Source organism: Rousettus aegyptiacus, unplaced genomic scaffold (genome assembly GCF_014176215.1).
Source record: "Rousettus aegyptiacus isolate mRouAeg1 unplaced genomic scaffold, mRouAeg1.p scaffold_m13_p_3, whole genome shotgun sequence".
NCBI classification, from domain to species: Eukaryota; Metazoa; Chordata; class Mammalia; order Chiroptera; family Pteropodidae; genus Rousettus; species Rousettus aegyptiacus.
In genome coordinates, this window is record NW_023416306.1 from 133,403,776 (window position 1) to 133,431,457 (window position 27,682).

The 27,682-nt window shown below is 35.9% G+C and overlaps 2 protein-coding genes and 1 non-coding gene across 7 annotated transcripts in view; 1 reads left to right on the plus strand and 2 right to left on the minus strand.

Annotated features, from left to right (window-relative positions):
• Positions 1-12,167, plus strand: part of DIS3L (DIS3 like exosome 3'-5' exoribonuclease) — a 30,365-nt gene extending 18,198 nt beyond the window's left edge. Inside the window, exons 8-17 of one of the 2 annotated variants that reach the window (XM_016141008.2) lie at positions 1,962-2,131; positions 3,202-3,363; positions 5,033-5,280; positions 5,846-5,938; positions 7,442-7,975; positions 9,390-9,544; positions 9,639-9,817; positions 11,043-11,188; positions 11,558-11,732; positions 11,818-12,167. In XM_016141008.2, the coding sequence (XP_015996494.1) occupies positions 1,962-2,131; positions 3,202-3,363; positions 5,033-5,280; positions 5,846-5,938; positions 7,442-7,975; positions 9,390-9,544; positions 9,639-9,817; positions 11,043-11,188; positions 11,558-11,732; positions 11,818-12,126 (2,171 nt within the window). In that variant the 3' untranslated portion in view covers positions 12,127-12,167. The remainder of the gene's footprint in view (positions 1-1,961; positions 2,132-3,201; positions 3,364-5,032; positions 5,281-5,845; positions 5,939-7,441; positions 7,976-9,389; positions 9,545-9,638; positions 9,818-11,042; positions 11,189-11,557; positions 11,733-11,817) is intronic. The other variant, XM_036239466.1, reaches the window with a different exon arrangement.
• A 2,216-nt stretch (positions 12,168-14,383) lies between these two features.
• TIPIN (TIMELESS interacting protein) lies at positions 14,384-26,833 on the minus strand. 4 transcript variants are annotated; one of them, XM_016141011.2, is made up of 9 exons: positions 26,749-26,804; positions 24,746-24,810; positions 24,085-24,226; positions 23,887-23,965; positions 23,596-23,671; positions 20,795-20,917; positions 20,503-20,566; positions 16,426-16,632; positions 14,384-14,955 (listed from the first exon to the last, which is right to left on the minus strand). In XM_016141011.2, the coding sequence occupies exons 3-9, from the start codon at positions 24,218-24,220 to the stop codon at positions 14,768-14,770; spliced, it is 873 nt and encodes a 290-aa protein (XP_015996497.2). In that variant the 5' UTR covers positions 24,221-24,226; positions 24,746-24,810; positions 26,749-26,804; the 3' UTR covers positions 14,384-14,767. The 4 variants fall into 4 exon arrangements, with proteins under 4 accessions (XP_015996497.2, XP_015996498.2, XP_015996499.2 ...); XM_016141012.2 differs by lacking the exon at positions 26,749-26,804 and adding an exon at positions 26,584-26,742; XM_016141013.2 differs by lacking the exon at positions 24,746-24,810 and having other exon boundaries at positions 26,749-26,833.
• On the minus strand, positions 19,938-20,071 carry LOC118601161. The gene has a single exon (XR_004950246.1).
• Positions 26,834-27,682: the final 849 nt, after the last annotated feature.

Below are 27,682 nucleotides of genomic sequence, written 5' to 3' on the forward strand. Positions count from 1 at the left end.
ACACACAAAACAAAACCCTCGACCTCTTGTCAAAGTCACCAGTGACCTCATTGCCAGAAGTCCTCAGCATCTGTAATCTGTCAGTAGCATTTGGCTAATGAACTAATGCCTCATCTTTGGCTTCTGGGTTCTTCTCCCCTGCTGATTGGTCCTCTTCAGTTCTTTTGCTGGTTCTTCTTCATCTTATTGTCCTCGTGGATGTGCCAGCTCCTTTATGGATCTCTTTTAACCCTTCACACTCTCCCTAGAAGATCTCATTCAGTCCTCTTGCTTTCTGTCTCCAGCCCAAAACCCTTCCTTAGCCTCTAGTCTTATCACTCAGTTGTCTATTTGGCACCCTGAATGTCGAATAGGCATCTCAAATGTAACATGCCTAATAATACATTCCTGATTTCTACCCCAAACCTGCTCCTCCCCAAGTCTTCCCCCATCTCCATAAATGGCAAGTTTATTCTTATAGTTGGTCAACCCAAAGCTCTTGGAATCATCCTCAACTTTTTTTTCACAAGTTAGCAAGTCCTGGCAGCTCTAACTGAATTCAGCCACTCCATACTCCACCATTTCTCTCTTAATTCAGTGCATTAGAACGGTGGTCCCCAACATTTTTGGCACCAGTGACCAGTGCTCCTATGAGAATCTAATGCCTGATGATCTGAGCTGGAGCTGAGGCAGTGATGCTAGCGCTGGGGAGTGGCAACAAATACAGATGAAGCTTCTCTAGTTCACCCGCCACTCAACTCCTGCTGTGTGACCCAGTTCCTAATAGGCCACAGACCAGTACTAGTCTGGGGCCCAGGGACGGGGGACCCCTGCATTAGATTCCCTTGGTGAGATTTTCCCAGCAGCCTCTTCACTGGTCTCCTTCCTCCCACCCTTGCTCCCAGATAGTCTTTTCTCCATATCCGAGCCATAGTGCTCCTTTTACAAATCTAGGTCTTGCCATGTCTCTGCTCATAAGTCTCCAGTGACTGCTTCCAATTTCTCTCAGAATAAAATCCAGAGTCTTTACCCTGGTCTACAAGTCCCCCCAGCTTGGGCTGTCTTCTGTCATTGTCTTCTTCATCACTCTTCTTCTGCCACATTGACCAACTTTTCCTTTCCACCACCAGAAACAAGCTTGCCCCAGACATCCTCACACTGCCTTTCCTCATTTCAAGTCTCTGCTTAAATGTTTCTTTATTGAAAATAGCTGCTATTTCTGACCCTTTATCACTCTTGGTCATCTTACCCTACTTTTTATCTTTTTTAGCAATCATCACTACCTCACATATATTTATTCTTTACTGTTTGTTTCCCACCCCCACAGACACCTGGACTAGAAGATACACTCCAGGAAGTCAAAGACTTTGTTTTGATATACTCCTTGCACCTAGGACAGTGCCTGATTCCTGATAGGGGCTCAATAAAAGTTTGTGGAAAGAGAAGATAGCACTTTTAACTATTAACATTTGTTTTTCCTTGACTTCAGCCAATAATGATTAAAAGTGTTGTGCATCAGACTAAAATGATTTGTATACTTCTCTGTATATTACATAGGGCCAGTTGATCTTGGTTGGTCAGAAAATGCAAGAAAAACTGGGCATGGGTTTAAAAAAAATGGAAATCATTAACTTTTTCCAACTTAGCTATACATGAGATTGATAAGGTAAGTGCAAAAGAAAAAGTGGAACTATTGGATTCTAAATGTCACATCAGGCCCTACAGAAGAAAGGGCATACTGACAATTTTACTTAAAAAATTATCTATCTAAAAAAAAATCCATCTTAATAATAAAATGCTGGGAAGGCAAATGTTTAAGCATCTCTCGACTTGCGTGGTTGTGCTTGAAAAACTGGACATTGTGTTTCGTATTTTCTTCCTCACTGCTGAACTGATCAGAGTTCAGATAGGCGACATTGAACCACTTAAGGCTTTCTTTTGTTTTGTTTTGTTTTGTTTTGTTTTGTTTTGTTTTCCCAAAGGCAGAGTGGTGGGCATCCTTCAGAAGAACTGGCGGGATTATGTGGTGACATTTCCATCCAAAGAAGAGGTCCAATCCCAGGGCAAAAATGCTCAGAAAATCCTAGTTACACCTTGGGATTACAGAATTCCTAAAATCCGAATTAGCACTCAACAAGCAGAAGCCCTCCAGGTAGCTGACATTATACCTCTACTGTGTTCCTTCTGTTTTTGCTAGCTTTTGAGCAGTACCAGAAAACAATGTTGATTCTTTTACATAAGGGATAAATTATTGATGCCATCTGGCATACTGAGATCCTGTTTTTCAAAATTCTAAATATATAGAACCATCTATTAAGTAGTCCTTGGTTAATAAATGAAGGCCAGAGAGAAACCGTCCTAGAAAGAACTATGTAAGACACTGGAGAGAACATACATTATCCAGCTGTCCAACACAGAAACGTTGAATAGATACACTATGCCAACACTAACAAGCTTTCTTCTAGCAAGCAATATAGAAATACGATCACTCTGCCTTGGAGGGATGATATAGTGGTACTTCACAAAATCGATTATCCGTAAGGGAGTATAGCACCAGAGAGAAGACATAAACAAGAAAGTCTGAAATTAACCTTTACTGTGGCGAATAGTGTAGGCATCACCCAATTTGATTTGCCTGATGTTTTGCAGTTTCTAAATGAGACACTGATGTAAGGTGTCCCCGCCAGGAACCTGGTCATTGTGTACTTTTACTTCTTGAAGCCTTATGCAGGCCTTCCAAGGCCAGTTGCAACTATTGCTTTCCTTATCCATAGTTTGCTGGAGTTTGGGGGTATTAAAGTTCAGTTCAGATACCTTTTTCCTCACCAAAAGATGTATTAAGACATTAGAAAGTAAATCCCAAACACACAAGATCGAGATTTTTGTTTCGAAATTTAATTTTGACTATGCATAATTGGGTTTTTCTCTTGTGTTGCAAATGTTAACTAGAATGTGTTATAATTGGCTTTCTCTAACAGACTAAAATTTTCAGTCCATTTGATGTAAAGAGGTAATGCTTCTCTTCAAAGCACTGGGCCAAGCATTTATACACTATCTGGCAATTGAGTAAAACAAGAACAACAACAACAAAAATCCCCACTGTATACAAACTGGCCACTCTCTTTGGAGCTTGATGCTATTTCTCTTGTTTGTTTAGTGCTTCTAATTTACCCACTTAACTCCTAGTTCTGAACTCATGTTTTTTTTCCTCCCTTTGTGCAGGATTTCAGGGTGGTTGTTCGTATCGATTCCTGGGAGTCAACATCTGTGTATCCTAATGGACATTTTGTGCGTGTTTTAGGAAGAATTGGAGATCTGGAAGGAGAAATTGCAACCATCCTGGTGGAAAACAGTATTTCAGTTGCCCCTTTCTCAGAAGCTCAGGTCAGATTTCTCTGAGAACTTTGGTCTGGTGAAAGACATTTTGTACATTTTCTTTTTGCCTTTGTCATTATTTGTTTCATCATTGAGAAAGAAAGAATCTTTGTACTATGTTACATCCTACTGTCTAAAGCCACACATAATGGAAAATCTCCCTACTCTTTATTGTGTTTGGACCAGACCAAAGTCAGCTTCAAGTACAGAATTAGTTTCCTATAGCCTCACAGCTTTCAAATTTTCACATTTTCCAACTGTGCTTAAAAATGGTATGTCAGTGTCTTATAGTCAGTATATATTCATCCCCAGCAACTACAAGGGTGCCTAGTTGCAGACCTACTGGGTTCCGTTCCCTGTCATAATCATTCAACAGGAAGCCTGCAGAAAGCTGCAGGGAACAGCTTCTGGGTTCCATACATCTGACCCGTGGGCCCCCAAAAAATCATGCTCATTACAAAACAGTTTTTGTAACCTTTACAGAAAACAAAAATTCCATGAACATAAAGCTTCAGCTATTTTCATCACTTTGTGATCTTTTAAAATCCTTATAAATCCTGTTTATTATTTTTACATGACTATATTCAAAGTGTGCACATACTGTTTTCTGTTCTGCTTCTTTCATTTAAATTTTTTTTCTATATATTGACATAGCCTACTTATTTTAATAGTTATGGCAAATTATTGTATATTGATGTACTCTAGTTTGCTTAAGTGTTCCTCAGTTGTTGGACATTTGGGCTGTTTAATTTTTCAGTATTATAAAAAAATGTTACTTCAAACACTTTATAAATATTACTATTTTTTCTTTTTGATCATTTTCTTTGGAATGTAATCCTTAAAGTAAAATTATCAAATCAAAGGACATAAAAATTTAAATAGCTTTTGTTTTGTATTGGCAGATTGTGCTTCAGAAAAATTGAATCAGTTTGCATTGCCATCAAGAGCATATGGGTGTTATTATTTTCATTCGTTTTTGACAGAACAGTAGCTATAATAGTAAAATATTTTAGAGTATTTTACATTATTAAATTTTTATGTTTAACATTAGTTTCTGGAAATTATTTGTTGACTTGTTTCAGCTCTTAGTGAAAATGTTAGAATAAAATAAAGCATGGATTAGACTTCCCAGAACTAGAATTCTCTTCCCTTTTAGTGTACTTAACTGCAGATTGATGGCTTAAACAGGTAATAATGGAGAGAAAATGCCCTAGATTGGTCATGCCTAAATTATCTTTGAGGAATAAACTTCTCATTATTTGAGACATATTGAATTTGTTTTCAGGGCTTGACTTGAATTAAAAGCTCAACTATATTTAAATATAGTTGGATCATTCTAAGTGAGATTGATATACTCTTTCTAAGCCACCCATTCATTCCTGCTTCAGCTGCCATAACTAAAGAGGCTGGTGAAAGTTGTGGGACATTTCTGTCAGACTGTAAGAGTCCTCAAGGGCCAGGGACTGGAGCTGTAACTTTCCAGATCCTAGCACAGTTCCTGAAACATATGAGGCACCTAATAAATTGTTACTGATCAAAAGAAGCAAAAAGAGGATAATTGCTAAAGGTAATAGGGAATGAGAGATTTGTGAGGTCACATTGAGAATGTTAGAGAATGGATTTTTGTAGGAAATGCGTGGTACAGGAATTGCTGAATATTTGGCCTCTTGTTGTACAGATGTGTGAGATGCCAGTAAATACACCAGAAAATCCCTGGAAGGTGAGTCCTGAAGAAGAACGAGAACGTAAAGACCTGAGGAAAACCCATCTTGTATTCAGCATTGACCCCAAAGGTTGTGAAGATGTGGATGACACACTCTCAGTCAGAACCTTAAATAATGGTGACCTGGAACTTGGGGTCCACATTGCAGATGTCACACATTTCGTGGCACCAAATTCTTATATTGATATTGAAGCTAGGACAAGGTAATGCTATTTGAAATCAACACCATGGTTATGTGTATGTGTCTATAATGTAATTTGTAACTATGCTAGTTTTAGATTTTCAAAACAAAGATTTCACGATTCCATACAATTCTGAAGATGTCTTTCAGAAAAAAAGAAATTGAGGCCCACTTTCCTTTTCCTTTAGAAAAATAGTACCTTGATCAATGTACCTTGCCTTTTATAACAGAAACTTTTCACACATTGCTTCCTTCTAAATTGAAACATGTTAAATTTTTCATGTAACAATATACTATTTTATATAAATACTGGATCATTACACTCTAAGTTTTCTTTTACAACTAAGATTCGTGTCACTTTTTCTTTTTTTTATGTATCATTGAGAGCATATTCAGCCCAAAGCAGTACTGCTTAGGAAAGTGGGAACATGGGAATAGCTTTATTACTCAGTCGGCTGCACTTTATGAAAAACAACAGCCTTCGGGCATTTGTACTGAGATTTGGCCGTTTACCTCACAGCAGTCCATGCAGTCAGCAGTTATTCTTGTTGCTGAAGGTCATGTACCTGCATGTGTGTCGTTCACAGGGCCACCACTTATTATTTAGCAGACCGACGCTATGACATGCTGCCCTCCATCCTCAGTGCTGATTTGTGCTCCCTCCTGGGAGGCGTTGATAGGTAAGTTTGTTCATTAATTTTACCTGTGTGGTGCCTGGTATTCCTGCTTCCAACCTTTCTTCTCTTCTTTCCAACATGCTCTACCACCACACTCCCCACCCCTCTTTCCCTCCTGTATCCTCTACACCCCTCTGTGTCACTTACTTTCAGACAGCTTTATTTCTCTAGGCTTCCTTTTCCTTCCTCTCCTCTTCTGTCTCTAGCTGTGAGACTGCTCCTCCCTCTGTGTTTTAGCTTTTTAAAGTCAGCTAATGTCTGAGAACAAATGGGTACAACTTTGTGTGTATGTATTCTCTGGTCGAGGCTATTTTGCATGAAGATCATAAACTTAGGGAGTTTTCATTACAGTTAAGTCTATTATTTTGAATAGGTAATAAAACCATGTAATCTAAAATTCATAAAAGATACCACTTTCCCTCAGTTACCAATTTCTTACATATTTTTTAGCTGTAATATATGTACACACAAATATGGACATTTGGTCTTTTTTTGGTAACATTACATATATTGTGTAGCACTTGGCTTTTTTTTAACTTAATGATGTATCTTGGAGATCATTCCATGTTAGTAACGGTTGCTTATCTATGGAAATATGGATTTTTTTCTAGTCCTTTGCTATTACAAACAAAACTTTACTTAGAATATAAGTCATTTCATGTTTTTAAAAATACAGTATATCTGGAGGATAAATTTCTAGAAGTGGAATTTCTGTGTCAACAGATATATATTTGTGTTAGATTTAATCAAATTGTCCCCCAAGAGGTTACAGTTCTGTTTCCACCAACAATGCATGAGAATGCTTGTTTCCCCCCTACAGCCTTGCCAGCACAATATATTGTATTTTTTCATCTTTGCCAATTTGATGAATGAAAATGGTATCTTAGAGTGATTTTAATTTGCACTTTTAACTCAACTACTACGAATAAAGTTAAACATTTTTTATATGTTTAACAGTCATTTACATATCCTTTCTTTGTGAATTATTTCTGTTCCTTCACCCTTCTCTTTGAGTTTTTGATCTATTTTTAATTGATTTATAAGAGCTCTTTGATTATTAGGAAAATTAGCCCTTTGTTTTTTACGTGAGGTGCAAATGTTGCATGTTTTTAAAGAGAGCGATTTGATAACTAAGTGGTTCTTCACTAAATGAACTTGTTGCTGATTTCCCTACCACCAAGACTAATATCATAGTTCAGTGTCATTCTATAGGATTTGCCCTTCTTATTAGAGAGCCCAGTAGGCTTGACTCCTTCTATTAGTGCTATGCTATTCTAATGAAAATGGAGAACTGTAAGATAGGGTTTGTAACATGACATGTGAACTCATTTCAGATTTGCTCAGAGCTCAACAGAACCTAGTCTAACTGATTTAGTGGTGAAATGATTGGATTGAGACAAAAACCTGTAGCAATGCCGTTTCTTTCGAGTTACATTGAGGGTCAAGTTCTGTTTGCTTCAAAAATGGAAGAATTAAATAATGATGTCAGTGTTACTGTTTTTGTAGGTATGCTGTAAGCGTCATGTGGGAATTGGATAAAACCTCCTACGAAATTAAGAAAGTGTGGTATGGCAGAACCATTATTCGATCATCATACAAACTGTTTTATGAAGCAGCCCAGGAACTACTGGATGGAAACTTCAACATCATTGATGACATTCCAGAATTCAGAGACTTGGATGAGAAGAGCAGACAAGCCAAGCTAGAGGACTTAGTGTGGGCAATTGGAAAGTTGACTGACATAGCACGCCACGTCCGAGCTAAACGAGACCGCTGTGGTGCGCTGGAACTGGAAGGGGTAGAGGTTCGAGTACAGCTAGATGAAAAAAAGAACATTCAGGACCTCATCCCCAAGCAGCCCCTGGAAGTCCATGAGACGGTGGCTGAATTCATGATTCTGGCCAACCACTGGGTAGCCAAGAAGATCTGGGAGAGCTTCCCTCATCAGGCCTTGTTGCGCCAACACCCTCCTCCACACCAGGAGTTTTTTTCTGAACTGCGAGAATGTGCTAAAGCAAAAGGCTTCTTTATAGATACACGGTAATTCCTCCTTTGAGGGGGCAGAGGAATGGAAGGGAGTGTTATACACTTATTTATCTTACAGTAGTTCTTAAAATGTGACAGCCAGATCTTTGACCAAAAATAGAAAACTTCTTGGCTCTCTACACTTACTATAATATAGGTATAGAGACTTAAAATTAAAACAAGTCTACTGAGGCATAATTTTGACCCACTATAATTTGTAATACAGAAGGAACCTGTTACCTTTGATTTAATTTCATTTACCTCTTAGGTAAATGCAAAAAATAAACCTATTTATTTCAGTACTCTAGAAACACAGCATAGCTCAGTGTTTTATAAGACACCATACCGATGGTAAATTTATACCAACCCTTCATAGAGTGAGACGTTTTACACTTCACCTCCAGGATAAAATATTTTCCCTGTTAAAAATGATATATAAAGAAGATTTTTCAAAAATTTCTGTCAACGGCTGCTAATTAAAATATATTTTATTCCTTTATCAAAATGTTGTTTTTTTTTGTTTTTTTTGGTTTTTTTTTTGCCTCTACTTTAGGCGATAGTATCTTTTGCTGGTTGTTTGGTGGCAGAATTCTGTGTGTGTGTCAAGCACAAGAGTAACAGACTTTTAGACAGCATCTTGTATCATTCGTATTTTACAGATAGGGAAACTAAGTCTGGAGAGGTTGAGTAACTACAATTTAACAGCTAGCCAGGGCAGAATGAGAATTTAAATTCAAATCTGTCAGACTCAGAAGTTAACAAAAGTGCTTACTCTGTCATTTTGCTTCCCTGTTCATTTCCCATCTTTCCCCCTTTTATTTTGGTGGGCTACATTACAGAACTGAGTTATGTACTGTATTATGAGTTTAATTTTTAATATAATTCTGTATTGCCTGGGTTTTAAAAAGTTGTTATTTGAGAGTAAATAAATAGAATGCTTCCTACCACTTTATCTTTTTAAAAAGAAAAATAATTTAGATTTCTTTTACTTGTGCACCTTAGTTTTAGTTTAGCTTTGTTTTTTTTTTTTTAATAACTCTGGCTCAATAATTCTTGATTTAAAAAAAGGAAGAGTTCATTCTTTGACTTACACGGGATGTTTAAAGTTAAGAGGGTTAGGAATTCAACTCAACAGGTATTTCACCACCTAACTGTGTGCCAAGTAATAACCTCATAGATATCAACAAACACATTACTCTTTAACTACTTAAGAAACATATTTAGATTCTGACACACTTTCATCGTTTCAACCTTAAAAGCAAACTAGATTACTAAATTGAAAAGTTTCTTCAGAAATGCATCCAAAATAAATTTAACTACTGAAAGATGAAAATATTCAGACGTGATGAGTGTGAAGTGTTTTCTTCAGAGTGTTGACTTATAAATCATTGCTGGGGACAAAATTAAAATTTTTCCATACTTTTGTCAGGTCCAACAAGACACTGGCTGATTCTCTGGATAACGCGAATGACCCCAGCGATCCCATCGTTAACAGGTTGCTGCGTTCTATGGCTGCACAGGCCATGTCTAATGCACTGTATTTCTCCACCGGATCGTGTGCGGAGGAAGAGTTCCATCATTATGGTGAATGATAAATTTTCCTTTGTAGCATAACCTTAAGCAGATTCTTTAAAAACTATTTTTTTGTTTATTTTGATCATTTGGTTTCTTTTTGAAGGTCTTGCATTAGATAAATATACTCACTTTACTTCTCCAATAAGAAGATATTCAGATATTATAGTACACCGATTGTTAATGGCAGCCATTTCAAAAGATAAGAAAATGGAAATTAAGGAAAATTTGTTCAGCAACAAAGATCTTGAGGAATTATGCAGACATATCAACAACAGAAACCGAGTAAGGGGACTTTAATTTCTCTTACCCATCCTCTCTTTTGCTAAGAGAGTATCAGCTTTATTGTATAATAGAATGAAGTATCACATATTCTAGCAAATTCTAGAATTCTAACAAATGAAATAACATGAAAAATTATAAAGTTTGTCGAGTAGTTCTCAGTATATTTACAAATGTTCAAAAATACCTTAATGTGGATTTAGGAGATTTAACAATAGGTTAGGTTTTTCCCAAAATATAGAAATGTAAAAGATCACCTATCATCTTACCACTGAGAGATAACCATTATTAATAATTCTAGACAATGTTTTTTTAATAAAAATCATACCCATTGTTTTGAAATCTGCTTTTTTTTTACTTAACACATCTGTTCTCGATAGCACACACTGTCATTATAGTTACATCATTGTTTTAGAAGCTGCTTTGAGTTGTTTCATATTCTTGCTAGTAGTTTCATTTAGTACTGCATAACATAGAACTAGCCCATTTGTAATACAGAAAATTAGAAACTACCTAAATGTTCAATATAATTTCTATAGCCAATGTTATAGTTCTATGCTCTGCAATTATTATAGCCACCAGCCATGTTGTTATGCTATTTAAAATTTTTAAAAATTAAAAATTCAATTCCTCAGTCATACTAGCCACATTTCACATGCTCAAGAGTGTGTGGCTAGTGGCTACACATATATACATTTTCACCATTGCAGTTTTGTTGCACGGCACTGTTCTAGGCAACCAGTTTACAACCATCCTGTGTGTGTGTGCACTTTAGTCTTCTCAAGTTATTGCCTGGATAAATTCCTAATGATAATGAATTGCTGAGATGAAAGGTGTGCATATTGATGCATATTACTAAATTGCCCTCCAGAATAGTAATACTAATTTATACTCCACCAACAAGATTTTGGTAGGACAGACTTGAAAATAAAGATAGATATAGATATGGATACTTTTTCTCTACCTGAAAGAACTATACACAAGTTCTAAATAACAAACTGGTTGCTTTCTTAAAGAATTTTTTAAGACATTTTTGAGAGAATGATATCAGATGGTTTGGTTCCTACAAAAATTGATTTAACTCATAATAGAGAATATTTGTATTAATGGTTTTATAGAATCAAGCCTTTTAAAGACATCGTTTCTGTGGGACTGTGAATTCCATGGTTTTTCTAGGAATGTCAGGGAAGTCTGTCATCATGCTTTAGGGTTGTGTTTCTTCTCACAGGCAGCACAGCATTCTCAGAAGCAGTCTACTGAGCTCTTCCAGTGCATGTATTTTAAAGACAAAGACCAAGAAACTGAGGAGCGTTGCATATCTGATGGGGTTATTTATTCAATTAGAACAAATGGTGTGCTTGTATTTATACCAAGGTATGTTATATCTAACATAATAGTTAAGAAATCAGTTAAACTAAAAGTGTAGAACACAAACAGTATGTTAGGTATCGTTTATTAAAATGTTTTAGCAATTATTTGTAGTTACTTTGTATACATAATATATAACTCACTGTGATTATAAAAGATTAGAATCTAGTATATCTGTATTAGTCTTAGGACAGGATTTTACTTTCTTATTTAGCAAGATATTTTTTTACCTGATCAATGAAATAAGTATTTGAAGGTAAGTCACAGGAAAAGTTGTTTTTAATCTAGAAGAAAAACTAGCATTCTAGGTAAGTGTATAAGATCTGCATACTAAGAATATATTATCTCTGGATTTTTATTCTGGCAATGCTTTAGGTTTGGGATTAAAGGTGCTGCTTATCTAAAAAATAAAGATGGTTTAGTGATCTCATGTGGCCCAGATAGCTGTTCTGAATGGAAACCAGGATCCCTTCAACGATTTCAAAACAAAATCACCTCTACCACAACAGGAGGAGAATCTGTAACATTCCACTTGTTTGACCATGTAACAGTAAGTCTGTATTTACATTAGGTATTGCTTTTAATGTAAAGAACAAATAATGTGATTTAGTAATATGCATTTTCTCTTCTGATAGGTGAGAATATCTGTACAGGCCTCACGTTGCCATTCGGATACAGTCAGGCTGGAAATAATGAGAAACCAACCATACATGATACCAGATACAGAACTTTTTCATCAGAGTTCCCTCTTGCTAAAGAGTGATTTAGTGAAAGAAGTAACTAGATCTGTGGAGGAAGCTCAGCTTGCCCAGGAAGTCAAAGTAAACATCATTCAAGAAGATTATCAAAAATATTGCCAAACCAAGGGAAGAAGCCTGTATACACTTCTGGAGGAGATACGGGACCTAGCTCTCCTGGATGTTTCAAACAGTCATGAAATATAATACTCTTCCTACTTCATTAAAAGAGCTTTGCTTTATGTGAATGTTATCAACGTTAACGTTAATCTAATTTTCTGTGTCACCCAATGTTCTAGTCAACTGGAATTAAGTACATATTTCACATACTATGGTCCCCCTTATCTGCAGTTTTTTTCCATGTTTTGTTACCTACAGTCAACCACTGTCCAAAAATATTAAATGGGAAATTTTCAGAAATTAACAACTTATAAGTTTTAAATTGCATGCCATTCTGCATACCATGATGAAATCTCTCATCATCCTGCTCCACCATCCCGCTCCACCATCCCATATCCATCACATACCAGATGGTATATGCTACCCACCCGTCATTTAGCCATCTCTGTTATCAAACTGACTTGTGCAGGACTGCAGTTCTTGTGTTCAAGTAACCCTTGTTTTACTTTATAATGGCCCCAAAGGACAAGAACAGTGATATTAGCAATTTGGATGTACCCCAGAGAAGCCATAAAGTGCTTCCTCTAAGTGAAAATATGAGTTTATAAGTTAATAAGAAAAAAAAAAATCATATGCTGAGGTTGCTAAGATCTATAGTAAGAACGAATCTTCTATGAAATTGTGAAAAATTCATGTGTTTGCTGAGACCAAATTCACATAACCGTCATACAGCATATTGTTATAATTCTATTTTATTAGTGTTAATGTCTTACTGTTCCTAATTTATATATTAAACTTCATCATAGGTATGTATGTATACGAAAAAAGTGTATATAGGTACTACCCAAGATTTCAGGCATCCACTGGGGGTCTTGGAACATATCCCCTGAAGATAAGGGGGACTACTATGTGTAAAATGTTTTCTCATCAACATTTTATTAAATAAAATACAATTAGGACACTATGGAAACTGATTTTTCAGAAATGAATGGCGGTGACTGTAAGTCAGGTTACCAGTCATTTTTTTAATCCAGATTTGATATTTGGTTAGGTTGTCTCAAATCAGTTCTTTCAAACTAAGTTTTAATTTTTCCAGTAATTGCTACATGAGCCATTTGGGTCATGGGCCCCTCTAACAACTGTCAGATTAACTTTTCAGTCACTTTGATAATAAGACTTAATCTTATCTGCCTACCCACTATCTCATATTTGACCTTAACCTCTACTGCTATCCCCAGTACCAGTTGGTGATAGGACAGGGACACAGGGAATGGGTGAGGTATGCCGGTAAGGTCTGCTCTCTCAGGTCTCCCTTTCCACCCTCATTTTTCTGAGTGTTCCTCAGATGATGAGTTGCATTGGTCTTGCTCTTGTTAGAGACTTGTCACTGCTAGCAAAGCCCACCACTGGGAAAATAACTCTAGTCATCTCAAGTCCAGTTGGTGAGCGTGGACAAAGGTCAGAATAAGCCCTCCTGATGAAGCACTTTAGGTATTGGTTGCACCTGAAGAGACTGGGCTCCATCTTCTAGCTGATCCCCTATCGGCAGCAATGTCACAATCCCCTGAGGCTTATGCCTCTTGGCCCCTCATTATACTCATCCTCAGCAAGCCTATAGCCACCCCCCACTAAACCCCATATGTTCTTATATTCAGCTGCTTAGCCTTTCAACCAAAACACCTTTGTCACTCTCCATACCTACCTGAAATCAGCAAGATGCCCATCCCAGCTTCATGGATAGAAGCCACCTTAGCACCATCACTCTGCCAGACTTTCTCACAAAAGCAACCTTCCCATCTCCTAGTTTGTAAAAACTAGTTTTACCTTTCCCTCACTTCCATGGGACTCTCCTGCCAAGAACTAGACAACCTTTAAACTTGGTTGTCACTGTGGTACTTTCTTATCTCTAATTACCCCTCCACCAAGTTGATAAACTCGGACAGGAAAAATTCCAATCAGGTCCTCTCAACTTCTGGCCCTAACACTTCTAGCCTCATATTCATCATTCCCAAATATTCCTTATTTCCTAGATTTTCATTTCTGTATCATTATTATACATGTACTTCCCAATCCTTAGAATCTCCACTAATTCAATGTTCTCTGATGAATCCTCTGTGTTCCTCTTAACACTTTGCAAGTTCCCCTCCAATTAGCCAGTAGGTACAAGAGCATTTGAACCTCCCTAGCACCTACAAATACAGGCCAGGCAATATATCAACCTTTCATAAATATTAAAGTGACTCCTCAAAATACAGGAGAACATATTTAAAAACCTTAAATGTTTAACCAAATGTAAAATGCAGAACTAAATATCAATGAGAAACTTTCATAAAGCCTCTAGAGATAGTTTGTAAGATTTTTTTTTAATGGACATTAATAGTCATTATATATTTACAACACCATCCAATTTAGGGAAAACAAGGCATTCAAGAGCACCCTAGCAGCAGAAACTGCTTATTAACTACTAATCATTGTTATGATGTCATATCTATATAAACACTAAAGAGAATAAATAGACTTAACTAGTTAATAAGAAACAAGCATTATTATAAATACCAGATTTTAAACAGGAATTTGTAAAGGTTTCACTACGTAAGGACTTCAAACTAGACAAAACACATAGTAATCTCAAACTTGGACGATATCAAGTTAACAGACTTTCTCTTGGTTGAAGCCTATCCAACCTCAGTGACATTTCTAGATGAAGCATAAAGGTACACTGTACATTTTAAAAGGATTGGTCCAGTTGTTTCTCTATTTTTAATTCCTCCTCTTCATTTACAATATTGGCAGCAGCATCATTATGTGAATTGTCTAGAATGTTTTTGTTAAATCCATCAGATGACTCCTCTCTTTGCTCCTCACCCATATTATCATCTTCAACTGTCTGTGCCCTGGGTGTGCTCATTAACATATCTGAAAGAGAAATCATCATTATTACACATTATAAGCACCTGATCCAATCTTACTGGAATAGAAATGACATCTATGATCACTGTAATTGTTAATTATGACCACTTTCTTCCAAATAAAGCCATTTTGAGACATGTATAAAATCCATTAAAAAATGCAAGTCTTAAAAAGTACTGAACTCAAATGCAACGGTTCTCATTCAAAATCACTACTAGATGGAAGTGTTTAAAAATCAAATACTCTTAACAGCTATATGTCAGAGTGATCTATAATAAAAAAAACATAGGATAGTTATTTCTATTTGGGCAAATTTTAAAGTTGTATATTTACGTTTATGGCCATGCCACCCTAAATAGGCCGGATGCCGTCTGATCTTGGAAGCTAAGCAGGGGCAGGCCTGGTTAGTACTTGGATGGGAGATCACCTAGGAAGACCAGGTGCTGTAGGTGCAAAGAATAAAAAATAAGGGATTGCAAGCGGACAAGTTCCTTACAATCGGTGAAGTCAACCAAGGGCCGGCCGGCCTCACTAACTGAATGAATGAATGAATAAGTTGTATATTTATAAATAGAAGATAAGCCTTAAAATGCTTATTGCTAGGTATATTTTGATAATGACAGCAAGGACGATACTGCTATAACAAAAGTTGTATCTTCATGTACGTTTTCACATGGTAGTAATAAAACATCTATTTGTAAATTTAAAAATTAAACTCATTTTATTTCATGATGTCTATAATTTTCACTTGAGAATTTTATTATGGGTGAAACTGTTTTTAACATGGTATCTTCACTACTTAATATAATTCTTATTTTCCTATTTCAGAAGGAAAAACTGGATTAGAAACGGAGAATGACATGTCATCCTGCTTCATTCAAAACCAATTTGTTTTAGAAAATCTGGCTGTCTAGTTTCCAAAACTACGGTCTGTGTTCTAAAAACAGCAAATTTTTAGGCAGTTTTAACAGAGAAGAGATTGTAACAGATAAACAAACTGATAGCTCACAACAAAGGTGACACAATGCAATTAAAAAAAAAAAATTTAGGACATTCACATCATAGCAAATGACTCTAAAATCCTCAATGGGTGCAAAAGGCATTTTAGGAAAGTACCACGATAATTAATGCTCACAATTATGATCCTAAAGTTAAACTGTGTGTCACATGTTTTAAGTAGTCACAGACAAATATGATTTTGAAAGATTCAGAATCAACTTTAAATGATTAAAATAACTTTTTAAGAGGTATTCAGCTACTCAGAAAACCATCTTGGACTGTTTATTCTTTGAGGATTCCAAATAGCTAACACACACACATTCACTCTCTCACTCTCAAACGTACATAAACTTAATACACTATATCATATTTCCATCCCTAGAGGTATTTTATTTTGGGATATAGTAGAGAAGTTAAAATTTCTAACATGCCCTTGCTATATTAATGGCAGCACATAAAAACCAGAATAAAATTTACCATGTCCTAGGGACTGACTATTACTCAGTAGCTTTGCCTGCCTTCTTTCCAAGGCCAGTTGTTTATTTCTCTCAATTCTTTGTTGTTGCTCTTCGGTTAGGCTGCTACTTGACTCGGAAGCAAAATTTTCACTTTCAGATGAGTTTATCAAAAAGGGATCTAATTCAACAGCAGTTACATCATGGCCATTATTTTCCCCCACTTCATCTGCAGTAGAAAAAAAAAAGTGAGTATATCTCTAATATTAAACTAGTTAGAAAAAGAGCTTATACAGCTATTAATTAAAAACCAGTTTAAAGTGACAAAGTGCAAACCAGAACAATTTGTGAGGTATGAGAATGTTATAACACATGCTTGATTCAAACAAGTAAAAGGAATATTTAAAAATCGCTTTAAAGAGGCATTTTAAGTCAAATGGAAATACTAGTTTTAAAATATGCATGAACGGAAAGCAAAGGTTCTTAGCTATGCTTAGAAATACTTTATGATTGGGCTAATAAAAAACCTTAACGAAACCAAAGCATATTCTTGTTTTACATTGAACAAAGACATTTTAAGAGCTTGTCAGTGTCGGTAATAATTTTATATAAGGCTATTTTTTAATAGGGTAAAACTCAGACACGAAGTGAAAAAGGAAAAGAAATTTAGAGATCTGTGGACATATTTCCAAGTTAATTTTTTAAAAATTCAGTGCTCTCTACATTATTTGTCTTAACAAATTCTTAAAGCCCTGTATACCAGTTCTTGCCAAGTAGGATATCACTAAAATGGTTCACAGTGATATGGAAAGTAAATATTACATCTTCCATTTATATTTCACTTAAGAATTAAGAAAAATTAACTATTACTAACTCACATTTAAAATAAAGACTGGAAGTGACAAACTATCACTTATTCATATGACAGTTACCTGAGCTGTAAGCTACCTGAACAAAGGCAGCTTCCACACTGAGGAAAGGAAGGTTAAGCCCTCACTCATTTATTAATTTCAGCATATTGCAACTTACAGCTGATTCTGATTGCCCCGTTAAGGAGACTGACAGAATACATCGTTTCAACCAAAACAACCCCAACAAAATGCACAAGTAGTAGCTTAAAAGATTTTTGCAAAATAATCTACCTGTAGGTAGAAGATAATACAAGGCTAACCAAGAACAAAGAAAATGGCAAAGCTTACACTTCACTTTCCCTACAGCATTCACATTATGGGGTTAAAAAAAAAAATGATAACCTCATCGTATCTGACAAGTAGGCAAAAAAAAAATTCGTATTATCAAGAGCACCATTTGAAATATGAATTTATATATACAATCTTTGTCCTATGTATTATACTGTACATTGAAGTATTAACTAGTGAGAGCAAAAGCCATCACAACCAGTAAAACATTTAAAACATGGAGACAGATATTAACAGTTATTCTAGTGAAGTTTAAAAATCATGACATTTAATCCAGTCTTTTACAATCCAAACCCCTTAAGTTTCTTCCTTAATAATGAAAGAAAAGGCCATATACTTTTCCTTTCCTTCCTGACACGAAAAAAAATATGTTTCAAGAAATTAAAATGCATTCCTTTGTCAGAATATACTGATGAAGTACATGTAGAAAACATTACTGGAGAAGAAATATTAGAACTAATTATGCAACATATAAGGTTTCTAACATGCTTCACCTTACAGGGCTTACAGGATTCTGAATTAATAATAATGAAATACAAAAAGAACTGCTATTTTTTGAGCCATGAAAGGAAAGATATCATCAGTAGTAAATGACCTCTTTAATAGAAACATTTTATGGAAAAACAATATGAACACAACCACTGATGGAGCTTTAACTAGGATAAAAATGAGATTAAAAACAAATTAGAACCACACATGAAATTCACTCACTGCAGCATTCATGAGCAGGCTATTGTGGCAAAGAAGCTAATCCCAGAAATATTCGACGTAGTACAGGATGTTATCATTTTGGTACACATCAACAGATAAGAAAATTTTATAATAATTAAATAATAATGGGGAAAAAAAGCTGAGGAATCAGGAATAGGGAAAGGGTGCAATTTTAACAGTGTGGTTGCAGAGACTTCACAGAGTTGACATTTGAGCACAGCTGGAAGACTTAAATCAGAGAGTTGGCCATTATATTTGCAGATTTGAAGATGGGAGGGAAGACGGAAGACAGTGGTTCAAGGCAGAGTGAAAGAGTGCAAAAATCCTTAAGACATAAATGTGCTCAAGGAACAGCTAGGAGGCAAGTGTGGCTGAAGCAGTGTGGCAAGGAAGAGCAAAAGGTACAGTCAGAGAGGCAAGGGGGATGGGTGAGGACACAGAAATAGAATCTGTAGAGCTAAGCTGAACATTTTAAGAATTTGATTTTACCTTGAGTGAAATAAGGAGCCACTACAGGGCTTTGAGCAGAGAAGTGACATGACTACACATTTATTAAGAATAACAAAACATAACTCCTGTTTAATTTTTAAGAAAATCAATTGATTAAAAAAGCAAATATTCAACAAAAACTTCAACAAAAATCCTTGCATCAGTGAATGAGATTAAAAAATGAATACAGATTTATTAAGCACAGTTAATGATCTACTTACATTTGCTTTTATGGATCTTAGTAAGGTAAAACCAAGATTTGGGGTAGAAAAACAATCTACAAGTATACTATCAAATCACTGATCAAGAAGTACTAAGATTTTTAGAGGAAAAAAAAAACTGGGAGAAAATTCAATCATATTGTTCTCATTTTAAAACTGTACAGTGATGTTTTGGTGACAACAAAAATGTACATTATGAAAGATACAGTCGTACATGTATTAATAAAACAAGTAAATCAAACGCTTAAAACATTTTTATTGTTGTAGTGCCTGATCCAAAAGATTTAAAGACTATTCTCTTAGGATACAAAGAAAACAGATCCAACAACAAACAAGACACCTGATGTAGGCCTCCTCTTTGTACCCTATAATATTTCAGCGTGCCTATAATTCCATGTTCATGGCTCCCTCTTATCCAAAATCACCTCTGCCTGGCCTCTACTGCTCATCTATCAAATACTTGTGATAGGGCTCCACTGTGAAGCTTTCCCCTACCCTAGATGAAACTATGCTCCTTTGCACCCTACCCTATTCATCTCTCTCATTACAGCACCTATCAAACTACTGGCAATGTTATATGTCTGACTTGTTCATTTCATCTGTTAGCCCATGAGGCAAGGGGTCTGATCTTACTCATCTTTATCACTGAACCTTTGGCACACAGTACACAATTCAAAAAGTACTGCTAAATAAACTAACTAACCCAGTGGTATATGCTGTGAGACTTAGTACTATAACTAATTCCTCTCCATGCCATTGGTGCATACCATATATTCCCTAAAAATTAAGTCTTGGATTATTTAAATGACACTCCTTTGTACTTTTAAAAGCAATTTATAAATAACTTTGGAGGACTCTATTTGGAGCCTGTATTTTCTACTTCATCTATTAAAAGTTTAAAAAACAAAACCAAACATGTATGGAGCCATCGCACAGAAAATCTGATAACTATACAGACCCTGTCGGCAGGAACCATGTTTTGATGTGTGTGACTGCCTATGGTTGCATTGTACAACTAACAAATGCAATCAATACCAGGAACAGTCACATAGGTCTTACCAAAGTTCTATATCCAGGATCTGCACTCTTAAGTGAAATGTAAACTATTTCATCATCAAAATATTCCGCCTAATTCTCCAGAGCCACTTCTAATAGTGTACAAGTATATGAACACTATCTTATCATATATTTTTACTAACAAGCACTACAAAGGATGAGTGGGTCACTATCTGAGTTCTCCAAAGCTCATATTCTATGACTAAATACATTTTTACATCTCTTAATGGCATTGCAGCCACGTCTTTAAAGAAACAAACAACATTCTCAATGTACCAAGGCATTTTAACTCATTCCTATTTACTGTACTTTAATTTTATACTCAATATAGACTAAGAACCTGGTCTTGCAATACTGTCTACCCCAACTAAATCCACTTCTAAAAGAAAAATTGTTATAAAGTAGGTAAACCTATATTCTTACCATTATTGCTAATAAAATCTTCATGTAAAATAGGAAGATCAAGTCGAATTCGTTTTAAACAGGTCTGAAAATAAAGAGATATTTTTACATTTTCATTAACAACATTTGGGAGAAAACGGTTATTTATTCAATTGTTTCAAAAAAGCTGTTCTTCAAATAACTACCAATTTTCCTTCTCTCTACCAAGACAGATTTCAAAATAAAGAGCCCAAACAGCTACTTAGCCTTACCTAAATCTATCCTTGTACTATTTAACATTGTGAATGATAGTCATAATAATCACAACACCTACCTGAACTTCCTTTTTGTTTCCTAGGTATTCAACTCTGTCAATAAAATCCTCAAATTGCAGTTTAGGGAATAGCCTGTGTGCCCAGTGCTCCATGTGTCTGATTAGTGTTTTCAAATCTTCAACCTGGCACATAAAAATAAAAATGCTAAATACAAACCTCATTCTCACAACTGACCCTGTCAGCAGATTTTATAATTGAATAGTAATGCCAAAGTCACTGGTGTCATTTTACATATATAAGGTGAAGAAACTTTAAGAAGAAAAATATTATTAAGGGCTTAGAGGATTGCAGTCTAAAAGAGCGCTGAATACAGACTTTTTTTTAAATCAGAGGGGAAAAAAACATGAAAACTTCATAAAAGTTAAAAGACAATCACGCGTCTTTTCAGAATTGTAAAATAACACTAAAAGTAAACTTTAATAAAATATTTCAAGATATCTTTTAAGAATAACTAAACAAAGTGGCAGGTCCCTAAATCATATATGGTTGAAGAAAGTATTGAGAATTCAGCACTGTGAAAATATATTCAGAAATCCAAAGGGCAAAGTACCAAAGACTAGCAAGAACAGTTTAAATGTTCTCAGACCACAATACCTCTCTATATTTGAAATTTCAATTTAACATTAAATTTTTTAAAAATGAAAATGAAAAACGTGTAATAAACTGCACTAAATCCCTAGTTTTACTGTAAAATACTTTATTCTTCTCTTAACAATATTTTAAAGTAGAAAAGTAGTTAAGAGCACATGCTCTGAATCAGACAACATAGATTCAAATCTCAGTTCTACTACTTAACAGCTGTGACTCTGAACAAATTACTTCTCTGTGCCTTTTTCTTCATGTATAAAATGAGAATATATATACCTCATCAGGTTATTAGGAAGATTAAATAATACAAGTAAAGCACTGACACAAAAGTGAGCACTCAAATGTTGGCAATATTGTCGCTGTTATTTCATCTTGTTTAAGAAGCCAATGGTCAAGACAATCAACTCTACCAATAACTAAACATGTGATACTGAGAGTGTAATGTCTTATTATTCTCATTCTGATAATACGGATAGAAGTTTTTAAAAAAATTCATCACCTAAGATCATTTTCCAATTGTTGGGGATATCTGGTCAGCCACGTCACAATGTCATGTTAGACCCAAGGGACACAATAGAAATACCTAAATACACTGGGAAGTCTCAAGTCACACATGAAGAAAAAAACAATGAGGATTCAACCTTGTGAGAAAATAAGAATTTTCAAGGGCAAATTAGAGAAAACTAGATAAATTCTTTCAGAGCCCACCTCACCTGGTGAAACAAAATATATTTGATATGTATTTCTTTATCTTATTATGAAAATGATGAAGACTTCATAAATTCAAAGCACCAATTCATCATTTCTACCTGAAAATTTCAATAAGGGCAATGAATTAACTGAGCTGGGTATACTTATAATAAATCTGACTTACATTTAGTTTTGTGGCAAAATGGGACAGTTATATTCTCTTCATGTCCACTGAAGATGAGCAAATGTATAAGTTTTCAGCCTCCTAGGTTTGAACTCTTGGGAAAATTTTTGACTCCCTTTTTCACTTCCTTATATCCAATCAACTACAAGTACTATATATTGTTCACCTTTTGACTACCCTATCCAAGCATTTTCACCTCATTCCACTCACTGGTAGTGAAACAGCCTCTCAATTCCTATCTGCCTTCCACCTTTTCCCTCTTTCCAATTATCCTGCATACCACACCAAGATGGTGCTCACTGGTGTATTAACATTATTCTAGCCGAGCTATAAAATGGGAAGTCTAGACTGCCGTAACTATTGGCACTGGACACATAAACTCTAAAACTTAATTTCCTTAATTAGATAATGGTACCAACATCTACCCCAAAGGTTGAACATTCAAAGAATATATTTGAAAATATTTTAACTGCAAAGCTCTATAAAGATGTCTGCAAAAAAATTGTATCTACACTCTACATGATTCAAAGGTAAGAAAATTTTTAAATGTCCATTTGTCCAGTGATTGACAGTTCTTAAATGTCTCCAATTTTCAACAAAACTTAACTGATGCCTATTATGAACTAGGCATGGTACCATATTTGGTGGACACAAAATGATCAATACAGGCAAAGTCTTTGCTCTCATGAAGCTGAAAATCACTCTTTGATGCAGACAAATTTTCTCCCTCAAAATTATAAAGTACAAATTCAGGCTTACTGATTTAGATGTGATTTTCCAAGAGGCATACTGAGACAAAATCGAGACTACAAGGCATGTTTTCTGATTTTTCAAACAGTGCCCTTTCCACAACATCCTAGTTTCTCAAGAGATATGATGATGAATGATAGCATCTGTGAAATATTCCAAGATTCCTCAGAACATGAAAGTAGGCCTAGTTTTATAAATATAGTTGGCCCTCCATATCTGTGGGTTCTACATCAACCAAAAGCAGATCAAAAATATTCAGAAAAAATGTCACATTGTTGCTAATGTTGCTATGTAGTTTGACTACATAGGATGGTTGCATCTATACTGAACATATACTTTTTTCTTGTCATTATTTCTTAAATACAGTTTAACAATTATTTACATAACATTTACACTGTATTAGGTATCACAAGTAATCTAGAAATAAAGTATATGTGTAGGTAAAATGCAAATATTATGCCATTTTTTCTATAAGGGGCTTGAGCATCTGTGGAATCCGCAGGGGTCCTGGAACCAATCTCCCCCAGATACAAAGGGATGACTATTTTAACAAAGAAAGAACTAAAATAAAAATCAGACATTTCTTACCTCATGACCTTTACCTTTGAATTTTGCTGTATCAAATACATGCCTTAATGCTGGAAGTCCTCTCTCTGAAATTAATCTGTGAATAGAAATGTTTTTAATTATAAGTTTTCTAAAGCCATCAAGGACAAACCAAGATCATAAAAAGAAAAAAATATTACCCACTGACATGAAAATGTCAGAAATATGATCTCCAAGTCATTCCAACCAAAAGCTTATAAAATTAAATTAAATTAAATTAAATTTAAAAATACAAAGAAAAAGTATAAATGTTTAAGGAAAAAGTAAATGTACCTCTGAGCATCTAGCTTGGGCATATTCCTTTTAACTGTTCTCTTTGGAGGTACAGGAATAGGTGTTCCTCTTCTTGGCTCTGGTGAAATATACCAAGATTAATATTAAATAACTTAAGCCTCATCTGTAAAATGTAGCATTTCTAAGCTGACAGACAAATAAATGAACATAGACACTTTTCTGGAACTCTACACAAACCTTCATCAGCTTCAGCTCCTTCACCATCTTCTCTCTCTGGAGAAGCTGGAGGTGGGAAAGGATTTGGAAAAGTTTCATCTTCTACATGCTCATAATCTGGTAGGTCAATCAAGCTATTCTCCTGTGGTTCCAGCATCTTTTCCTATGGGGAAAAAAAGTAAACATGTTTATTCGTCCAAGTAGTCTTCATATTACACAGTTAAGTTCCACCTGCAGCAAAATTCATGTGTTTCAGTCAGCTAAACTATATTTCAAACTCACACATGATGAAAAAAGTAGAGACTATAATAGTTATGTAAAAAAGAACTGGGCTAGAAATTGAAAGAACCGAGTTCTAATGTAGACTCTACCACTAAATAACAATATGATTTTGAACAAATCATTTTACCTCTTTGCTCCATTTCCCCTATCATAAAATGATTTGGACCTTTCAGAGGGCTTCAAACCATGGTCCAAATGGGTATGAAATAGAGAGGGTACAGGTACCTCATCCCCCACTTCAACCAGAGCAGCTTTTAATAAAAGTATGTTTACACATTGATTTTTCTAGGTAAGATTTCATTTGAAGTACCATTTTACTTGACCTCTTAGCAACATCTGACACTTTTGATCAGTTCCTTTATCTGGAAGTGTTTTCATTGGCTTTTGAAACAGTACTCACCTGGTTTCCCTCTCTTTCTGGACACTCCTCCTGGATCTTCTTTGAAGATTCAACTTTCTTCTAACCTAGTAAGTATCCAAGATGCCATCCTAGGCCCTCTCTACTCATTTACACACATGGCTTTAATAAACATTTACAGATGACTAATTTTTTAGTGAGTCAAATCTGAGCTCCAGATCCCTACTTTTCATTTTATAGCTCTTACATTTCTCAAAAGCATCTATAACTCATCATGTAAATGAATGACATCTATCCAGTTATGCAAGTCAAAAACCTACAAGTCGTCCTTGACACTTTTTTCCCCCTACCCTATATATCTATCCTGTCCATTTTAATTCCTAAATATCCCTTGAATCTGTCCATTTCCTCCTATCTTCACAACCACTTCCTAATATTTCTACTTGGATTACTCCTTTGCTCCTATCTACTTCAAACTTGAACCTTTGGAAATGTAAAGCTGACCGCATTAGCACTAGGTTAAATATTTCAATGGCTTCCTACTACTCTTAGGATAATGATAAAACTCCAAGGCCTTGCATGGTTTGGTATCCTACTTCTCCAGTCACACTGCACACCACTCTCCATGCTCTTTTCTTTCAGTTTGTTTAAAAAGCTGTATTCCTCAGACCATTGGACTTCTGCAAAAGCTGTTTCCTATCTTAAAGGCTCTTCCTGACTTTCAGATTGCAACTATCACCATCACAGAAAAGTCTACCTCAATTTCCCTAAATTAAATCCTCCTATAAGCATTCAAAAATGCATCAAATTCAAGTTTCATAGCACTAACCCAGTTTCAATAATAAGTTCTATTTGATTAACATTTGTCTCCCATACTAGACTGTAGCTCTAAAAGGGTAAAGAGGCAAAAACCAGGTAGGTCCCTTTGTGCTTCATCACTGTATCTCCAAAGGTGGTACACAGAAGATGCTAAATAAATATTTGTTGAATGAAGGAATGAAGAAGAGAATACCAAAGCTTCCCTAAAACTAAAACTACTGGAGTTAGGTGATATCTAGTCTCTCCAATTCTAAATTTCCATGACCATAAGTACATAAAAACAAAACAAGCATCAACTGCTGATGATGACCCAGTGTATCTTCAAGTAAGGATCAAGAACCATAGATTTTCAAAATTGGAAAGGCAGTTAGAAATCATATACTCTCAAGCAGCTTCCTATGGACAATAAATATATTTAGCCCCATTCTAGTTAAGGCCTCTGGGAAGAAATGGGGTTCACACCTTTGAGGCTAACAGGGAGCTCTGAGTTTGATGACAGAGCACAAACTATTAAGTGTGGCAAGATACAGCATAAGGGACTAAGCACGGGGTGGGGCTTGTTGGTAAATTGGTAGTGAATAAGATATCTCTATCTTTCACTTCTCGATAATGGTTGCATACTGTCTCTTTTCAGACATGGATGAAATTTTCTTAACTTCTTCCTCTAGTCAAGCTCCCAAGGAAGTGAAGGTAACAATGGAATTTAATGTCCAAACTCCTGTTCGTTCCCAGACCCTTAGGCGATCCAATGTACATTTTCCAACTTATCAAAAGAGAGGTCTCTGTCGTAAAGGAGGTCCTACCAGATTGACTAGATATACCTCTTTGCTAATCATCCCTAAAATCACTAAATTTCCCGTCCCATCCATTCTCCAACCTTCTCATCCTCGGGTCTCCTGTCTATTCTCTCACTTCAATTTCATTCATTCATTCAATATTCACGGGACGCCTTGAATGTTTAGAGGCCCCTGGATGGAATCTGGCCACGTAACAATGATCTGATACGCATCCCCTCCCGCTTAAAAGCTCGGTTTAGTGATAGAACCCGCCCCCTTCCCCACCTGCCTCCTCTCCCCGCAAGGTCGTGGCTAGTCAGGCCTCCTCTCCTGTTCCGCTCAGCCCACGTCCGCCTCAGTCCCGTCCTCCAGCCTCCTCACTCCCTACTTGCGACTCCTCAGCACCCTGGCTCCCACAGGAATTTCACTCTCCCGCCAGGACGCTCTCACCTCACGCCAACTGCACTGCCCTCAGCTTGGCGCGGCGCGCAAGCCGTGCCTCTCGCGAGACTAGAGCTAAAACCGCGAGAAGAGCCCTCGGTGTTTGGCGCCAAATCTGCGCGCTGCGGGGGCTGTACTGCTAGACCCGCCTCCCTCCGGTCATACTCACTCACCGCTGACTGCTTTTCCGGCGTCACGCCGGTCCCACCGACCCTGTCCCCACTGCTTCCTTCCTCCTGAATTCCTTTAAGCCCACCTATTTGTATGATGTTCACCTTTGTTGAGCTCTAGGCACTTTAGACTTTGGAAATAAGTCTCAAATTTTTAGAAAACTGGATTGTGGGTGTAATAAAAAGGATAAAGACAAAAAATTTGACGAAGAACTACCCATTCGGAGTTAACGGAATTCTTTAAACATGAAAGTTTTATTGTTTACTGAATAATGAACTGTGAAAAGATACGGTAAAAAGTTAGGAGTGTAGCCACACGCACAAAACTAGGGGGAAATAATGTAACTAACATCTGTGGGGATGGAAATGGCATTGAGAACAGCGTGGGATGGAAACTACTTTTTTAGACATATAAATGCATTAACTATTCAAAAAACTAAAAGTTATCCGCAGCAAATACAGTATCAGGATTTGATAAACCAAGATGAGTAGTCTCTGCAACATTCCATTTTTTTTGTAGCTCGAAATAGTAAAATTAGAATAAATTGTGTGAAAATAAGAGAAAAAATGTAAGTTTAGCTATCTAAAATTATGTGTACAAATGTGTATACACCACATTTTCCTTAATTTTATGGTTTTCTATGGAAAATAACTGTTAAACAATTGAATTAACATGAATTTGAACTGGAAATATGTCAACCTCTAGAATCTGAATAACCGAAGCAAGAGGCATTCTTCTAATCCAAATAGTTCCTAGTCTCTATGTCTAATAA